Raw genomic sequence first — 17,493 nt, 5'->3', positions numbered from 1 at the left:
ATATAATAGAAGCCCTGTAATACTGTAGGCCTACCTAAAGTAATTTGAAATTGTATATGTAAAACTTTCGCATTTAAGAAGGAAATTATTCCACTTTCTAACAAACTTGGTTTCTTTTCCAGATGGGAAAAAATTCAGTGATATGTTGCATAACATTCTGCAGTTATCTTTCACTTGGAGATCAGAGTGGAGGTATTTTAGGTGTTTTGTTTGAATTAATAAAAATTAGATTTGATACAAGTAATCAGTAGAATCCTCTTGAACAAATGAGGCTTGCATTTTGTGTCGCATGGTCTCATGTCATGTAAAAAAATTGGATATTTGTAGTTGGTAAAAAGGGCGGTCAGAGCGTGGTGCCGACCACACCACCTCATTCTAGTGCCGAGGTCATGGAAAGCATGTGGCTCTACCTCCATGCCACCCAAGTGCCTTCATGGCATGTTACGGGGATACCTTTACCTTTTTAGAGAAATATATTTTGATTTTCTAAGGATTTAAAGAAGACTCATTCCTCCTCTTATAACCCCCACTTTGTGAAAAGTAAACAGGAAAAGTATTAGGGTAGTTTTGAAATTCGGTGCATGTCCTTTTATCATCAGGAGCAGAATTCGAATCCAGGTTATCCTGTGGCATTTGTGTCGAAATGAGTTTGAACAAGTTTCATCAGAGTATTTCACTTTTTCTCTCAACTACTCCACCATTACTTCATTATCGTTAAGGCCTATACTAGCCGATAAGACTTCTCACTAAAGGGCGTCTAGATACAATCCCAGGATGATCCTGAGAGCCACTGCATAGTTCAAGAAGTAGACACATTTATCTGCCCATGATTATCTAGTCGGGTTTTATTCCAAGGCTTTCCCCAGCTCTGAGACTGTCAGGTAATTACATAGCAAATCCTCAGCCTCATCTTGTCAAATTCCACCTTGCTATCACCAATTTCATCTATGCTAAATAACCTAATAGTTGATACAGCATCATTAGGGGCACTCTTTTTCTCATAAACGATAAACATTGCAAAAAATATATTCAAGCAATTTGAATGTATCTTCACAAATCATATGATTGTTATTAGTAAAATATTGACATTAATTTCGTCAATTACAGGGAAATGTTCAATTTGAAGCAAAATTGACTCATTTTGCGAAAAGTGCAAAATACTAGTTATAAGTTTCAAATTTTGTTCCAAGTTGACATGTGTGAAGTGGGGGGAAAAAAAGATTTTTCAGCCTGATAAAAATATAAATAGTTAACAGAACATGAGATTCTTAGTTCCAGGAAATACCGGTGGGTGAAATCAGCCTTTACTGTAGTCAGAGCTGGCTTTGAACTGATTGGACCATTTTATCCCAATTGGGCCCTGTATGTGAGCATAATAATTTATATGGATTGTGTGCAATTTTCAAGACCTGTCCAAGGATACTACAAGAAAATGTACAGCAGATCTGAAAGTGGCATTGACAGACGTCAAGCTAGAACAGAAAAAAAAAACGAGTAAAGATATAGATGACTATATGTTTTGTGAAGATATGGAGGCACTAAAGCCAGTTTTTCCAGCAGAGATTAAAATTCCCATGATAATGCTTGAGTTCCTTGTTTGCAACATTAGGTTTACTGCATTTTCAAATTTGTTCATTACCCTTCGGATTTTCCTTACACTCCCAGTGACTGTGGCATTAGTGGAAAAGGGCTTTTCCAAACTTAAATTAATCAAAAACTATTTGAGAACAAAGAAAGGGACCAGAAACCAGCAAAGATTTCTTTCTGAGATTTCATATTATATATTAACAAAATTAGTAATAAATAAAAATAGGAGGAGTGGGGAGAGTTCCGGAGTAGAGATAAGGGTGACCAGTCAGCAAAGGAATACAGTACAGCTTAATTGTACTGGATGTATGAATTAGTGCATCCTTGAATATTACCTTCTTCATAATTTATGAAGATATACGAAGAGAATAGAAATACAGAAGATTATGCCTATTACTTAGATTTTAAATATAATCTAATGCACATATGATATTCTCGAAGAAACAAAGCATAAAAAATATAATTTGATAAAAGAAAAGGTAGTGGATTTTAAAATAACGTGCTTTAAAATGCCTACTTTAGCAACTGACATAACTCATCTTTTTCTAAATTAAGAATGTAAGAGTATACTAGTGCTATAGCAGTAAAGCACGAATGACCCATTGTGCACCCCATGAATTGAAATCAAACAGAAGACCGCAGTGTCATACCAGCTTTGCAATGCTACTGGATTTAATTTCCTGAATTTCCTCGGGTAATAGCATGTTGTCGGCTTAGAGTGTAAACCTGCTAACCACCAAAAAGAAAATTTTATAAGGGAAGTAAAAAACCGAGTTTAAATTGACTCTGAAACTTTAGCACCAAATTCAAAGTACAGGTGGTATTTGGTTTAGTTTTTTGCTTCCCTTGTAAAATTTTCCTTTTGGTGGTTAACAGCTTTATACTCCAAGCCGACGATGTGTTTCCCAAGATAATGATGCCTGATCTGACAATCCAGCAAAATGTGAAGTGATGACTCAATCTCTATCCCACATTTTCTACAAGTTGGGTTATCACTGAGGCCCAGCATAATATTATGTAGAGTCCATACCTGTGGAGTAATGGTCAGCGCGTCTGGCTGCGAAACCAGGTGGCCCGGGTTCGAATCCCGGTCGGGGCAAGTTACCTGGTTGAGGTTTTTCCGGGGTTTTCCCTCAACCCAATACGAGTAAATGCTGGGTAACTTTCGGTGCTGGACCCCGGACTCATTTCACCGGCATTATCACCTTCATATCATTCAGACACTAAATAACCTAGATGTTGATACAGCGTCGTAAAATAAAAAATATTATGTAGATGATTATTCAGATGGCATTGTCTGGTCAAATGTCAGGTTACCCATCTTAAAATTCTTCTTTCCAAAGCCAGGAGTTGTTGAGTCAGGTTTTGGAAAGTTAGCCTGTCTCATGGCTGGTGTAGATCTCCAGGCTCCTAGTAAATCTTTCATCAGGTTTTCCTTTAGAGCCTGTTTGATTATACATTCAGAGTTGTCATAGGTTCTGGGCCATAGCATAGTAGTGTTCGAAGTTCCAAGCTTGACATACCTCAGTCAGTAGGCTTGTTTGCCTGCGGATCTGGAGCTGCAGGCCTACTTGGAAGTGGATTCGATTCCCTTTTGGGCTGAGTAGCTACCTGTTTTTGTTTTATCCGAGGTTTTCTCCAATTAAGATGAATGTTAGGTAATCCCATGGCAAATTCTCGGCCTAGACTCGCTACCACCAATTCCATGAATGCTGAATAACCTAGTAGTTTGATTTATTTTTTTATTTTAGTAGGTTATTTTACAATGCTTTATCAACATCTTAGGTTATTTAGCGTCTGAATGGGGTGAAGGTGATAATGCCGGTGAAATGAGTCCGGGGTCCAGCACCGAAAGTTACCCAGCATTTGCTCATATTGGGTTGAGGGAAAACCCTGGAAAAAATCTCAACCAAGTAACTTGCCCCAACTGGGAAATCGAACCCGGTCCACCTGGTTTCGTGGCCAGATGCGCTAAACGTTACTCCACAGGTGTGGACTAGTAGTTTGATACAGCGTAGTGAAATAACAAACTAAAATAAATAAATGTCGACTTTGTTTAGCCAGTCTGCAAAAATATACTTTGTACAGAGTGGTTCTTAATGTGCACAGATTCCTTATCTAAAACAGTCAGTAATACTCTGTCAACATTTGGGGTTCAGATATACTTTTCCGAAAAATTTATATTTAATTTTGAGCAATATGGCAACATGATGTACTAAAATCAGAACATGAGTTGAGACTCTGAACACTAGGGCATTAGCTAGGTGAGCTCAGTGTTGGGCAATTGTGTGCACGTGAATTGAAAATTAAATTATGGTTTATTTAACAGTGCTTGCAACTGCCGAGGTTATATCAGCATTGCCGATGTGCCGGAATTTTGTCCCCAGGAGTTCTTTTACATGCCACTAAATCTAGTGGCATGAGCCTGTCGCATTTAAGCACACTTAAATATCATTGAACCTGCAATCTCGGACACAGAAGGCCAGCGCTATACCAACTGCGCCACTCAGGGTGACCACATGAATTGAAAGTTGAATTAAAATGAGTTCGAAACCAGGATCATTAATACTATTTGATGATTATTTGTTATTTAAATTTAAAATTTACTTACACTATATAATTTGTGGTCTAACATTTTATTGTTTTGTTTTGTTTTTTTTTTTTTTTTTTTTTTCATCTTAAATATGTTCATGTTCTTCTTCAATTTTGAATGTCACAAAAACTTTGGACACTGAAAACGAAAGTTAAAAGAAATTATTATTTTTTTTTAATAAGATACATCAAATGAAATGTAAGAATTTTAATATTCAATAGTAAGTTTCCAACTGTGGGTTACATTTACCTCAATTTTTTTTTTTTTATCATATGGAAGAAAGTGTGATCTGTATATTGCTTAGTAGTGCCATTAACTTAAATATCCAAAGAAACCTTTCTTAATGTTTCACAGCACTTTTTTTTTCAGTTTCGTTTGCCCTCTTGTTCTTTTTTTTAAATAATGCCATATGTAGCCGACTTTGGCGTATAAATATCTTGGAACTCACCATTGTTTTTTTTATTTTATTGGGTTATTTTACGACGCTGTATCAACATCTAGGTTATTTAACGTCTGAATGATATGAAGGTGATAATGCCAGTGAAAATGAGTCCGGAGTCCAGCACCGAAAGTTACCCAGCATTTGCTCGTATTGGGTTGAGGGAAAACCCCAGAAAAAACCTCAACCAGGTAACTTGCCCCGACCGGGATTCGAACCCGGGCCACCTGGTTTCGTGGCCAGATGCGCTGACCGTTACTCCACAGGTGTGGACTCACCATTGTTGAAATTATAAATGTATACCAGTCCTTTTTATCTGGCTTATAAAAGTAAATATTTAATAACATAATTGCGCTATTTTTCAACAGTTCAAAATTAAATGACTGATGAACATTAATTTTGGACTATAGTTTTAGAAGAAAATTTTTATGTATCTTGGTTTTGAACTTCAGCTTTAAATTCTTAAATGCGCAAGATTTCCATAAACCAAGCTTACAGTAAGATTATTTAGTCCTGACAGTTGCCGGCAATATGCGCCTGGGTCAGGAGAGTCTATTTAGTTACGTCAAGGGGTGTTTGAATTAGTCACTTGCTTACCTTCATAGCGATCGGATGCCATGCGTGCGGTAGAGCAGTATGTTTCTAGTACAGTTAAGCTGTATTGCATTCCTTTACCGACCGCTCACCCTTATCTCTACTCTGGAGCTCTTCCCACTACTCCTATTACTTCCCCTCTTTCACATCGCCGAGCTTTCAGGACTAAATAATCGGTCTGCACCTAACTTCTGCTTGATGTCTGAAGTCACATTTTCTAGCAATTTCATTATTCAGTGTTGCAAAATCACTCTAAATGAAATGCTCTTTCTTCCTTCAGAAAAGTAAGCTTCATATCCAACATTAACAAGAACATTTTTTTACTCACTTTTGAACAAGGAATAATGTATTGTTCCAATGCGCGAATTATGGACTATTCTGTCTACTTTTTTCTGGTGATTATGATTAATTCTTTTTCAATGTTGGAGCATCCATTAAGTCAGATTCTGTTCAATCTCTATGGTAGGATAACACTAGTATGGAAGTAGACATGATGGATGAAGATGGTGATAATGATGGCGAAATTAAAGTGGGTTCCAGCGCCAAAAGTTATTCAGCATTTTATCTCAGTAGGGTTCCCCCAGTCGAATTATGTATGTAATTGAGCATATATAATTAACTTTTTTTTAGGTGGCGTAAGAAAATGTGTGCCTTTCAATAATATATTATATAACAGAATACAGTAGTTCAAATAACTTCCCATTTGGAAATAATTACGTAATTGAAGAGGTAGAATCCAAAGTAGTCCTTTTTTTAAGATTTTAACTTGCTTTATTCACGTTTTAATTTATCCTTTTCAAGCCTATATATAACTGTGTAAGTTTATTTAAGAGACTTACCTAAGTCTTGACTTAGGTCTGCTTGAAAAAACATATGCAGAAATTAAGGGCGTCAAATTTATTTTATCATTTTTTGTCATTTTTCTCAAACTTGTCATTTGGACTTACGCCAGTTTGGTATCCACCTCTTCAAATTATGTTTTTCTCAGAGTGAGATATTTGAAAGATTTCTGTTTTTTTTTTCCGCCCTCCTTGATTCCTTTTTTTTTTTCAAACTCCCCATCCCCTTATTTATGTCTTTACTACTGCCTATACCTGTAGCTATAGAGAAAATGTAAATTGGTGCAATTGCATTCCTTCCTACTTCGGTAACTTTACGCGTCTTTCCACTTAGAATAAATAACAATCCCCTAGCTGTGTATAGTTAATGTACTTATGCAGTAAGTGGGAAATTTTATAAAATACAGTTATGGCATTATTGAAATCTTTAGAAAATTTATAAATTGATTTTCGAAGCTGGATAATGTTTTTTTTTTTTTTTTTAATACTAAGCGTATTATTAAGCGAGATATTTGGGTGAAAAATTTAAACTTAAGACTTTTAAGAAATCTATTATACAAGGTGTCTTTCTTAGCCTGGAACTAACTCCACTATGCATGTACACAGCGAAACTAGGTGTGGTTCATTGCATAGGATTGGCTGCTGGTTGCTGGCTTGAGATTTTATATGTTAAAGACATATATTATATTGTAGAACAAACGAGTTTTTATATACAGTACCTTGTAAAGCATGTATAGTGGAGAAGACAAGGGAAATTGGATAGAAAATATTCATATTTCACAATAATACACTCTGCCTTTGGTTTTGTAGCTGTATAAAGGTTGAGTAGTTACAAGCTGTTATACACCTTGTATTTTTATTTGGCTGAATGTATGGAAATGGTAACGTATTTAAAAAAAAAAAAACTTTTAAAATACTTGAGATAATTTCGCATTTTTTTTCTCTTGAAAACTAATCTGTAAAGTATATCAGCAAGAATTGTAGAAAGTACAGGTTAAGCAATAGAACCTCTAAGTTTTTCTAAAGAATCTCAAACTGATATTGAAGAATTATTACATGCTTCTATTATAATGTGACAGAATTAATAGAATTTTATTTATTAATGCATTTCGAATTCGAGTTATAATGGAAGGGACAGTGTTCTGGAAAATTAATATTTTGTATAGTTTTGTATTTACTTGGTGACTTCAATTCCAGTTTGAAAATTTGTAGTCATGTTTCTAGTGAAAGGTCAACAATGGGCTGAGAGCTATGAAAAAACAGTTCTTGTACGTACATTACTGCTTCTAGAAGCAGAATTAGGAATATATTATTTACATATTATTCCTACTAATCCTGAAAAATGATTTTATGTAGGATATTTCTTTTAAATACTTCCACCATTATAAATATGCTTTAGAAACTCATTGCTGAAGTTGGACATGCTGATTGGTGCTGAGAATTAAAACCAAGCAAAACATTCTTTCATTTTAAAGGGTCATGTTTTTTTTTTCTCCCCTCCAGTCATTTACAACAGTGGAAAAGTGCAAGTAAAGCCTCTGCATCTCGATGTTCAGGTGCAAATTTCACATTATATAACTGAAGCTTTTGATGGATATATCTTACATTACAATCGTTACTACTAAGACGAAGTAATACAACTGTAATGTACACAGTGTTTTTTATTAATCTTTATACAGTGTCATTTTTGAGCTACTCTATAGCTTGCAAAGCAATGAAGACTCTCTCCACTTGGGAAATATGCAATATACTTTTCACTAATAAAACACATTGGGGTCGTATTTCTAAAGAAAATATGCATATTGTTAAATCACGTGTGCTTGAAGTTCAAATAAACCAAATTTGTATTACATTCATGTGGGAAAGAAGTTGGTCTTGTTGTTCACAATAACTTTCCTTGGAATAATAATTGTGCAATCTTCATGTGAAAACAGAGTCGAGGATAGCAAGAATGATATTTCACATAAAATTACCCTGATTTCACTGCTTTCAATATAATTGTAATATATACATAGGACTGCAATTAAAACAAAAATACGGGGTTTTATGTAGTAGGGTGAATTTGAATTTTAGCTTGTATATTATGATACTGCCAATTTCACGTCCTAAATAATAAACATTTTATATTTGATCTATTGTCATGTCATTTGTCATTGTTTCCTTCAAAAGCTAAATGTTTATTTTGGATGTAAATATAATTAGATTACATACTGAGGAGATGCTATTTATGTAATTTAAAAATTGTGAGGAATTTTCATTATATGTTATGAAATGTGGAAGTGTCTATTAATACAAATCCAACCATGCTTGCTCTTCCATTACATTTTGCAGGCAGAATGATGGTCATTGCCTGCAAATGCCCTTCTTGCAAGCTATCGCGCATCTTAAAATGACACTGCATGAATCGTTTTCATTGCTAACACAGAACTTTGTCACTTAAATTTAAGAATTATTTCATTCTTTGTTATTCATACAGATTTGGAACTTGCTGACTCCACATGAAGATTGAAGAAGTTATTCAGAAGGTTCCTATGAAAAGAGAAAATCTGACAACCTCTGTAATAAAATATAAATCGCATAATGGCTTCTGTGTGTTTGGTCTTGTGATAATCCAACACACAAAAGTTCGATTGTTGCTGCCACATCATAACAGATGAAGGACATTAATACTGCATTAGACTATGTGATCATACGTCACTGCCAAGTAAATGGGCCACTGCATTCAGCGAAGCAGTTGTCCCAGTAAGTTTTCCATCATTCTCATGAGTCTCTTCAAATTTGAGTGAGTTTGTAATATTTTATAAATGTGGTCACCATCTTGCGTTAGTTTTATGCTGTAGTGTTTTTATAGCTCTTGTTTGTAAAAATTTCACTTTCTCTTGAAAGTTATCAATTTCGTAATGTTATATTAATGACGAGAGATTTAGTTCCTAATTGATATATGTTCTGTTATCAATGTACCATTTTTACTTGCTTTAATATTTTCTTGTTAAATACACTAAAATGTGAGTAGTTACATGAACATATTGACGATTCTTTTCCTTAGTTACTAAAATTACATTTATCTTACAGTAATTGCAGCTTTTAGTAACTCTGCTGTAGTCCAAGTAATAACAATAAGCATTGGACTCTCGTACTCGGCTTGTCCATCCGCAGTAGGTTAGGCCGATGGTACTGGTGAATGTATGCAGTCTGCAGTAAGGTCTAAGTTGAACCTACCTGAGTTATTACTAATAAACACTTAAAAGGAAAGTAATTTAATCAGTAATGCATTCATGAAAATATAAGAACTTACATAAGGAAGCAGATTCTTATATTCTCGGATAGCCAGACTGCCTTTGTGGGTTTAAGTAGCCATATTGTTACTTCAGTACACAGTAGAATCCATCCTATCCGGCACCAAAGGGACCAGACTAGTTCCAGATACTAGATTTTGCAGGATAATTGAATAAATACCATTATATACAAAAAAAAAGTTTGTATTTCATGGTGCCAAATGTTGAAATTGCAGTCATGTGAAGCTTATTTCTCTATGACTTGCTCATAACTGAATAAACATAAAAACTGTGTGAATTTTCCTTATTAAAACACATCACACAACACAAATAATACACTAATGTCAGGTTTAAATATTCACTGAAAATTAAAGTTCATCACGGTCGACTGTGAGTTCATGCGAACTTCCTAATGTGGCAACAGTGACACCCCAAACATAACTAAATGAACATAAAAACCGTGTGGATTTTTTTTTTATTAAAAACATCACAAATAATGTACTAATTTTAGGTTTGAATATTCACTGAAAGCAAAAGTTCGTGCTAACTTCCTGATCTGGCAAAACTGACAGCCCAGGCTGTGGCAGATTTAAACTTTTTTTTGGGCCAGGTAAAAGTGCCATTGTTTTGGTATTGCCAGTTATTTGGGTGCCGGTTACGAGGGATTTTACTGTACTGTCGACCCTGGCAGAACAGAATGAGGTTAAACTCATCTGGGTACCAGGGCATTGTGACATCGAGGGAAATGAAACAGCTGACGAACTTGCAAGACAGGGTGTGCTACAAAATACATTGGACCAGAGCCGGCTCTCAGAATAACTAGGTGCTCTGTCAGAGAGGCAATTAAAAAGTTGTCAAAGACTCAACACTACAAAACCTGGATCAAGACACCAGGTATCAATCATGGGAAACAATTTATTATTAGACCATGCAACAAAAGAGCTGAAATATTACTTCAATGTAATAGATTTCAGCTGAGAGCAATTGAAGGGGTCAGAGCCATACATTAAAAATTGAGAAAACAAGGGTTAAAATTAAGTGCTTACCATAATTCAGTGAAACATATAGCAAATAATATAAAGCGTGCACATTAAAAGTAAATTATATGTCAATTTTCATTAAATTATGGTGTTCACTTAACTTTAACCCTTGCTTTCTCCGTTTTTAATAAATGGCACTTGGCCCACTATGGCTCTGAACTCTTCAATTAAAGCTTTTCTCACAGGTCACACTTCTGTGGAGAAGCATCTTAATGTAATGGATATGCTAGGTAACCTAGACTGTAGGTTCTGCTAGAAGGAGACTGAAACAGCCCAGCATATCATTTGCTGCTGCGAGGCAGTGGCTTGCAGAAGATACTTTATCTTTGGGAAAGAATCTCTAGAACCAAAAGATTTTGAACAGAGTTCTGTATCTAGACTGTACATCTTAATCAAGGAAACAGGCTGATAAATCTGTATTAAATTATAACAGGTAGCACAATAAGCCTAAGGCTGCGGTGCATCCGGAGTAATGACGAGCCTAATGTGGGAAAAAGAAATTAATTGCTCACATAAGGCAATGAGATACCAGAACTGCCTGCCTCCATTTTTCATACATTTCTGATATCTGCTTATGAAATTAACTATTACACTACTCAACTTCCTCTGAGAAATGTGTACCTAATTAATGCACACACACACTAACGCTGCCTAAAGAATGTTTGCTTATCTTGCGAAATTATAACAAACTGACATGATCTTCAGATAGTGGGCTTCATAATTGTGCTCTCGACTTGACTTGCTGTGGACAGACGATTCGAGCACATTGAGTCCAATGCTCATTGTTCACTTAGTATCACACCTTTATTGTATCCAGTTACTGTTGTACATTAAACTCTTTTTCTCTCAAGCTAATCTCAAAATCAAAAGTCTACTGCACTGTAATGAGTTTAATTTATATAGAAAATGTAAAGTCTATACATATCACAGCCCTGATTCTTCCTTAGATCAAGGTACTATCAGCATAGAATTTTCCTACTAGTAAAATTCCTTCATAAAAACTTGTATGGTATATTGTTTCTTTACTAACTCTCGATATGTTCATGGACACAATAGCATTATACAGTATAATCCCAAATTTTGGGTACTGTAATCAGAAATGGAAATCTGAAATGTAACAAGTTCTCAAATTTTTTAACTTTAGAGAAGTAAAGAAGAAAAATATACGATATTTGGCAAACGAAAAATGGTTTTACTATATTTTTTTAAGATATCAAAATCCAGTACTGTCTTTAAAAAACGAAATTGTAGTACTCATAAGAAGAAAGAGTTAATATTTAAGGTAACAGATTTTATTGTCCTTTGGTTACCTAGAGATCAATTCATTATAAATATCAATTTGTCGCCTGCCCTTTGACTATATGAAATCTGTTCATTTTCTTTGACATAGTGATGAGACTCTGTATGCTGAGGTAATATTACTTCAACATTTTACAAACATAACTATATTCCAATAATGATTTCAGATAATCCAACAATTTTCTGAAGCGAACAGGTCACAGTCCCAATTAGTTCAGATTACTGGGATTCTACTTTATTTTTAGTTCTTTGCAGCTATCAGAAAAAAATTAAAGTAAGAAAACCTGGTACTTGTTTTTTGTTGAGTATGTAATCATTATTGTGTAAGTTGGAAGAGCTTGTAATTACACATTCATTAGATGCTAAACATGACTTGCGTATCTTTATGGTTATTAAAAACATAAACTACTAGCCGAAGTAACTGTGAAACATACAGAGTGAACAAGACCTCGCTATACTGCTACATTACAATTTTTCTATTAGCAGGTGCACCAACACAAAAATTGTAAAAACTGCATGTTTCTTTGTCCACCTGCACACACTGTCATGTGCCTTGGTTGTGCCTTTGTAAGCGCTCCAGCCAATAGCAACGATGCCATGGTGGCAGTATAGCAAAGCTTTGCTCACAATGTAATATGTTAGTCTTCAGTTGTACAAAACAGATTTCTCTTTGAAGAGCCATATCCTGTAAAGAATTGATTCCTGTAGACCGTATACCATTAAACCTCTCTACAGCCAAATTATGTAGTCCATACTACTGTATTAGTGTTACTAAAAATGCAGATAATTACCTTGAATCTGGATATTTGGGCCAGTTTGGAAAGTCTGTCTAAAGGCTCGAAGATTCCTGCTATTATGGGTTGAAACATTTTCCGCACAGAGTTTATCTTCTGAGGACAACAGTAGTGTGAAGTGGTTTTTTCATTACTATTGCACTGATGATACAGATAATTATGAGCTAGGGAGAAATGATGGGATGGTAGCAGTGGAAATGGGTGCACAACAAGAAAACCTGTCCCAGCTCTATATTTTGTCTATTACAAATTCTCTTTACAATGACTGTTAATGAACTCATGTCTAAACGTTCTCTCAAATGTGCTCATGGTTAGTTCTCCATAGCAGATAGACTAGTACAAAAAAATATGCTGCCCATACTAACTGTAAAGGTGTGAAAACTTACTTGAAATGTATTAAGAAACGATACATGGGTCATTTTCGCAAAACTTACATAGTTGATGTTCCTAAGCTAAAATAATAAAAATTGACATATTGTTTCTTAAATTATAAAATTAAATTTTTCTCAAATTTTTAACACAAGTACTTGACTTGAAGAAACTGTATTTCCCATTTACTATATTATTTCAAGTTCGATTTAAAAAAGTTGTCACTGAGGACACAGAAATGCATTGTCCTTTCTAGCAAAAAATGTGCCAGACAGTGCTAATGTCAGTACAGGAAAGGTCCGATTCTTTTTATATATTCAAGATGGTTGCAAGCTGTGTAAAATAAAACTTTGTCCTTTAACAAGCTTGAAATCCAAAATTGTGTTGAGTATTTTAATTCAGTCAACTCTATTACAAATACTATTTACTTATAATTAACTACAAATTGTATAATTGTTATGCAGTGTTGTTAGGATGGAGATACCTTTGAAAACAGATCATATTAATTTGATTTCAGTAATAATCTCTTTGTAGTATACAATTTTATGAACTTACTTCTCATCTCTGTTACTCAGTATTAAATCGGCAAAATATACTTGTTCTATAAATTGTACTGAAATAAATTAACAAATTTACTGTTATATGTACTGGTATTAATATCAAACAGTGACATGATTTCACTAAAAGTGACTTCCCTAAAAGTTAAAAATATACTTAGATTTTTGGGAAAAAGTAACAGAGTTAAGAACAAAAAAAGAAAAAGGCAAAATGAGTTATATACAGTAATTTTGGCTCAAGAATAAGATACATTTATTAAAATTCAATTGTTTTATGAAATTATACATTCCACTATCAATTAGGTGATTTAAAAACAATATATAAAATGCGGTAACAAGAGTTGAGGGAAAAGATGATTATAAACAAAAATTTATTTCGTGAAAAAAGTGTTCAATTTTTGTAAATAGCAAAATGTGTAAGTTACTTGAAAATACTCGCATAGCAAGGTGGTACAGCCGATGTGCTGCCCCAGTTGATTGAGCACTATTTTCTCAAGACCAGGAGGTACTCAATTTTTGTGTAATACACTGCCTTCCAGAAAAAGTGTAGCACTCCACATATTTCATATAATTTGAAATTAATGTAGGAAAACAACACTTCATTGTCAATTTATTATTATGGAGCATTAAAATTGTGTTTTTGAAACTGAACAAACACATAAATAATCACTACTTAAATGAAAATATATTAGGATCAATTAATGTCCAAAATTATGCACATTTGACACGTTTCCTGAATGAAGTTACTGAGTAGTTGCGGATACACGAGTTAGCCAGTCAATGACAGTATACACTTGTAGAACAGTTTATACTGTTTAAACACATCTAGCAGCAATCACTCCTTGCATTCTCTCTGGCATGCTTTTCATTTTGGTTAATATCCAGTGTTGCATATAGTTGCTGTTCTAGTCATTAACTAATGCTACCTTCATGGCAGCCAGGTTGTTTTAATTTTATTGCCTAATATGATGGCCGAGTATATCCAACACGTGCTCTATTGGGCTCAGATCTGGATTTCATGCTGGCAACTCTAGGATTGCTATCCTGATCTCCTCCAAGAACTGCGAGGACATTGAGCAGCATAGGGACGAGCATTAACACAACATTTTCGCGAAAATATAGCAAAGCATTATGTGTTCTTTGAGGATCTCCTTGATGTACCTCTGAGCCATCAATGATCCATTTGCAATGAAGATTAACTTCATACAAGCCTCAGAGCAGACACCACTCCCCCATATGGTGTCCTCACAGAAAAAATGCAAGGTACGTAATGTTCCTCTAGTCTTTTGTATACACTCTTCACTACCCATCTGGAGATATGAGACTGAACCTGGACTCATCAGTAAAGAGCACCCTACTCTACTCCACCTGAGTCCAGTCTTGATGTTGTTGATTGAACTGAAGATGGGCTTTTCAATGCTGTGGGGTGAGTTCTGCACCCTTGGCAGGTCTTCTTGTGGTAAGTTTATCTTCTTTAATCTTTCTTTGTACTGTATTTTCACTCACATGGACCTGGCGCACTTCCATCGGGCAATTCATTGCTCCTACAGCAGTCATATGTTTGTCCCTCGATATTTACATTGTTAGGAAACTGTCATCCCTGACAGAAGTGTATCTTGGGTGACCAGATCCTGGCTTCCTGTTGAATGTGTGAAGCTTCCGAATGCACCTTACTGCTTGGAAGATGCTTATAGGAGTTATGTACAAGACCCTCTCCACATACTGGAAGCTGCACCCTTCGTCAATATTAATAAGATTCCTGTCACTGAATCTTCAGGACTCAGAAGTATTTTTAACTGATTTTCTTTAGAGCAATTAGACGAAGATGCTACAACTGCACCAAGTCATAACACAACAATAGACTCATCACAAAAATGTAAAGTTGTGTTGCTGCAGTGCTGTTAAATTGAACGATATGTAATACTGAGATTAAAGGCCGGAAACTCAATAAGGTAGTCTTGAAGTGATGTTTCCTTGTGAAAACAAAATTCAAAATTGTTTTCTGAAATGAAATGTTCCAGACATCCTAGTATTATAGGCAAGAATTGAAAATATAAAAAAAATATTCATAATTAAATTAAACTTGGTGTTACACTTCTTTTGGAGAGCAGTGTATTTTGTTCAAGTTTCAATTTCGCAACCTTACAACTTCTATCAAATCTGCAGTGGAAATCTAACTACCAGTATATGTATAGTTTGAAGGAAGGTTTTGATAGGAGCTCATTAACAGTAACCTTGTTAGGCTCACTGGGATTTCACCTTGGGTCACCAACATGGAAAGCTGGTAACTAACTACTCAGTGAATAGTGCCCAGAACACTTTCAGTAAATTAGACGTGGTTATATGGAGTATAACTTATTATGTGAAGTCCATTTCAAGGATGGATTCAGTACTGGTATTTATGCCTAATTTCGTGTTTTAGCTGGTTTTGTCACTTGGTTTATCTTCCATATTAGTGCAAGTCCATAAACTAATTCTCTCTGCTATTGTTATCCTTTCAAAACATTTAGTATTTGTCAGATTTTTTGGAAGTGTTGTTGATTACATTGAAGTATTTCAATGTTATTGATTAATGTAGACAGTGGCTTTCAGTCGTTTCCATAGATAATAATCCAGTGGATTCAAGCTCTGGGGGCAAGCACCAGGTCAGGCAAGGGACCATGATGACCAATCCATTTATTTGGAAAGCAGTGATTTAAAATGTTTCTAACTTCTTAGCTCAGATGAAATAGAGCACAGTCATATATAAATGCATGCTACTACAATATTGCAAAATATATGTTGTATGCTAGTCAAGGTAACGAACAGAAATAATTGCATAGCAATGGGATATGATGTTTACAGAATAATACTCAGTTTGTTGGATACCAAGCACTGTTTATAAAATAAATTAAGTTAAGGATTCAACTCCCAGCTGTCGTCATACTATTGAATTTTTAATTTCATTTAGTTTGGTGCAGATGTACATTTATATTTTGGCACTTAGGTACAAAAATCTCAGAGTGAGAATTACCTTTGTTTTTCCCCATTCTTTCATTTATATTGTGCGAGCAAATTATCTTCCTGACAACAAGCAGCAACTTTGACTATCAGCAAGTGTGCTCTCAAGACACTGGTTATGGAAATGTCATAATATTAGTGATTCAATTAGTCATATACTCTTAATATAAATATGAGGTACCAGTATTAAATTTTAGCAGTTACAGTAAATGTCATTTACTCACCCAAATTAAAAATTGACTTTCTGAAACAGTATGCCTTCTTGTTACAAATATTTTTGGTACCTGTGACTTTTGTCTCTATAGACTTGTAGACTTTCGCAGTGACTGTGATCACAATTAGGCATTTGTGTATCCACCATATCCTGGAACTTGACATTATTTTCAACAATTTGGAACTACATACATACAGGTTACTTCATCAGAATAAAAAGAGAGGTCGCCTACACTGTTGGTCTTGTTACAATAAGCTAATCTGGACGATTGAGCAAAGGTTGTAATTGACTTCTGTTTATATAGGAAACTAATTTTATTGTTGTTGAAGTCAATGAGAGACTCAGAAAGATCATGAGCATATATTATAATTGAGATGCACAATACTGGTAACTGCACCCATTCATGGATCAGCTGTGTGTTGAGGAAAGCCAGGAACAAAGATGGAAAACTGTTGTGTTTTCTTGTGGTAACAAAATATAAATAACATATAGAATATTCAGTTCAAAGCCACTTTAATAACTAACAAATCGGTCCCAAGAAAAGTTGCATAAGACACACAAAACACAGGTGGCCCAACATACACACAAGTAATTCCATTCCCCCTTCATTATTAAGAGACAGATAACACCCCAAGCATTGTAAAAGTGTAATCATAAAATAACTTCAGTCTCTAGCAAAGGAAGAAGAGAAATTAAAGCCAAAGTGGCCTGCTAATGATAATAAAAAAACTTAAGTTAAACAAGCTAAATCACTCTCTCTTCTCAATCAATAACAAATATCACAATCAATAAATTATAACCCCGAGCAGACTGAACTGCTTCACACAAAAGTAGATAGTCTCGTTGTAGAACATACTCGACTCAGGGGACAATTAATTCACCATTTAGAATAG

At 34.8% G+C, this 17,493-nt stretch overlaps 1 protein-coding gene across 5 annotated transcripts in view; it reads left to right on the top strand.

Annotated features, from left to right (window-relative positions):
• Positions 1 to 17,493, top strand: part of Sap30 (SIN3-associated polypeptide 30) — a 51,665-nt gene that overhangs the window by 14,804 nt on the left and 19,368 nt on the right. For 4 of the 5 annotated variants that reach the window (XR_011331838.1, XM_069824200.1, XM_069824199.1 and 1 more), the window contains one exon: positions 8,529 to 12,033. Coding sequence is in view for 3 of the 5 variants with exons in the window: in XM_069824201.1 (XP_069680302.1) it covers positions 8,529 to 8,561 (33 nt within the window). In the remaining 2 variants the exon portion in view is untranslated. Of the gene's footprint in view, positions 1 to 8,528; positions 12,034 to 17,493 lie in introns of those variants that run through there. The other variant, XR_011331837.1, reaches the window with a different exon arrangement.

The sequence above is a fragment of the Periplaneta americana genome, chromosome 4, assembly GCF_040183065.1.
Source record: "Periplaneta americana isolate PAMFEO1 chromosome 4, P.americana_PAMFEO1_priV1, whole genome shotgun sequence".
Lineage (NCBI taxonomy): Eukaryota > Metazoa > Arthropoda > Insecta > Blattodea > Blattidae > Periplaneta > Periplaneta americana.
Note: the sequence above shows the minus strand (reverse complement) of the source record. Positions and strands in the feature narration are given on the sequence as shown.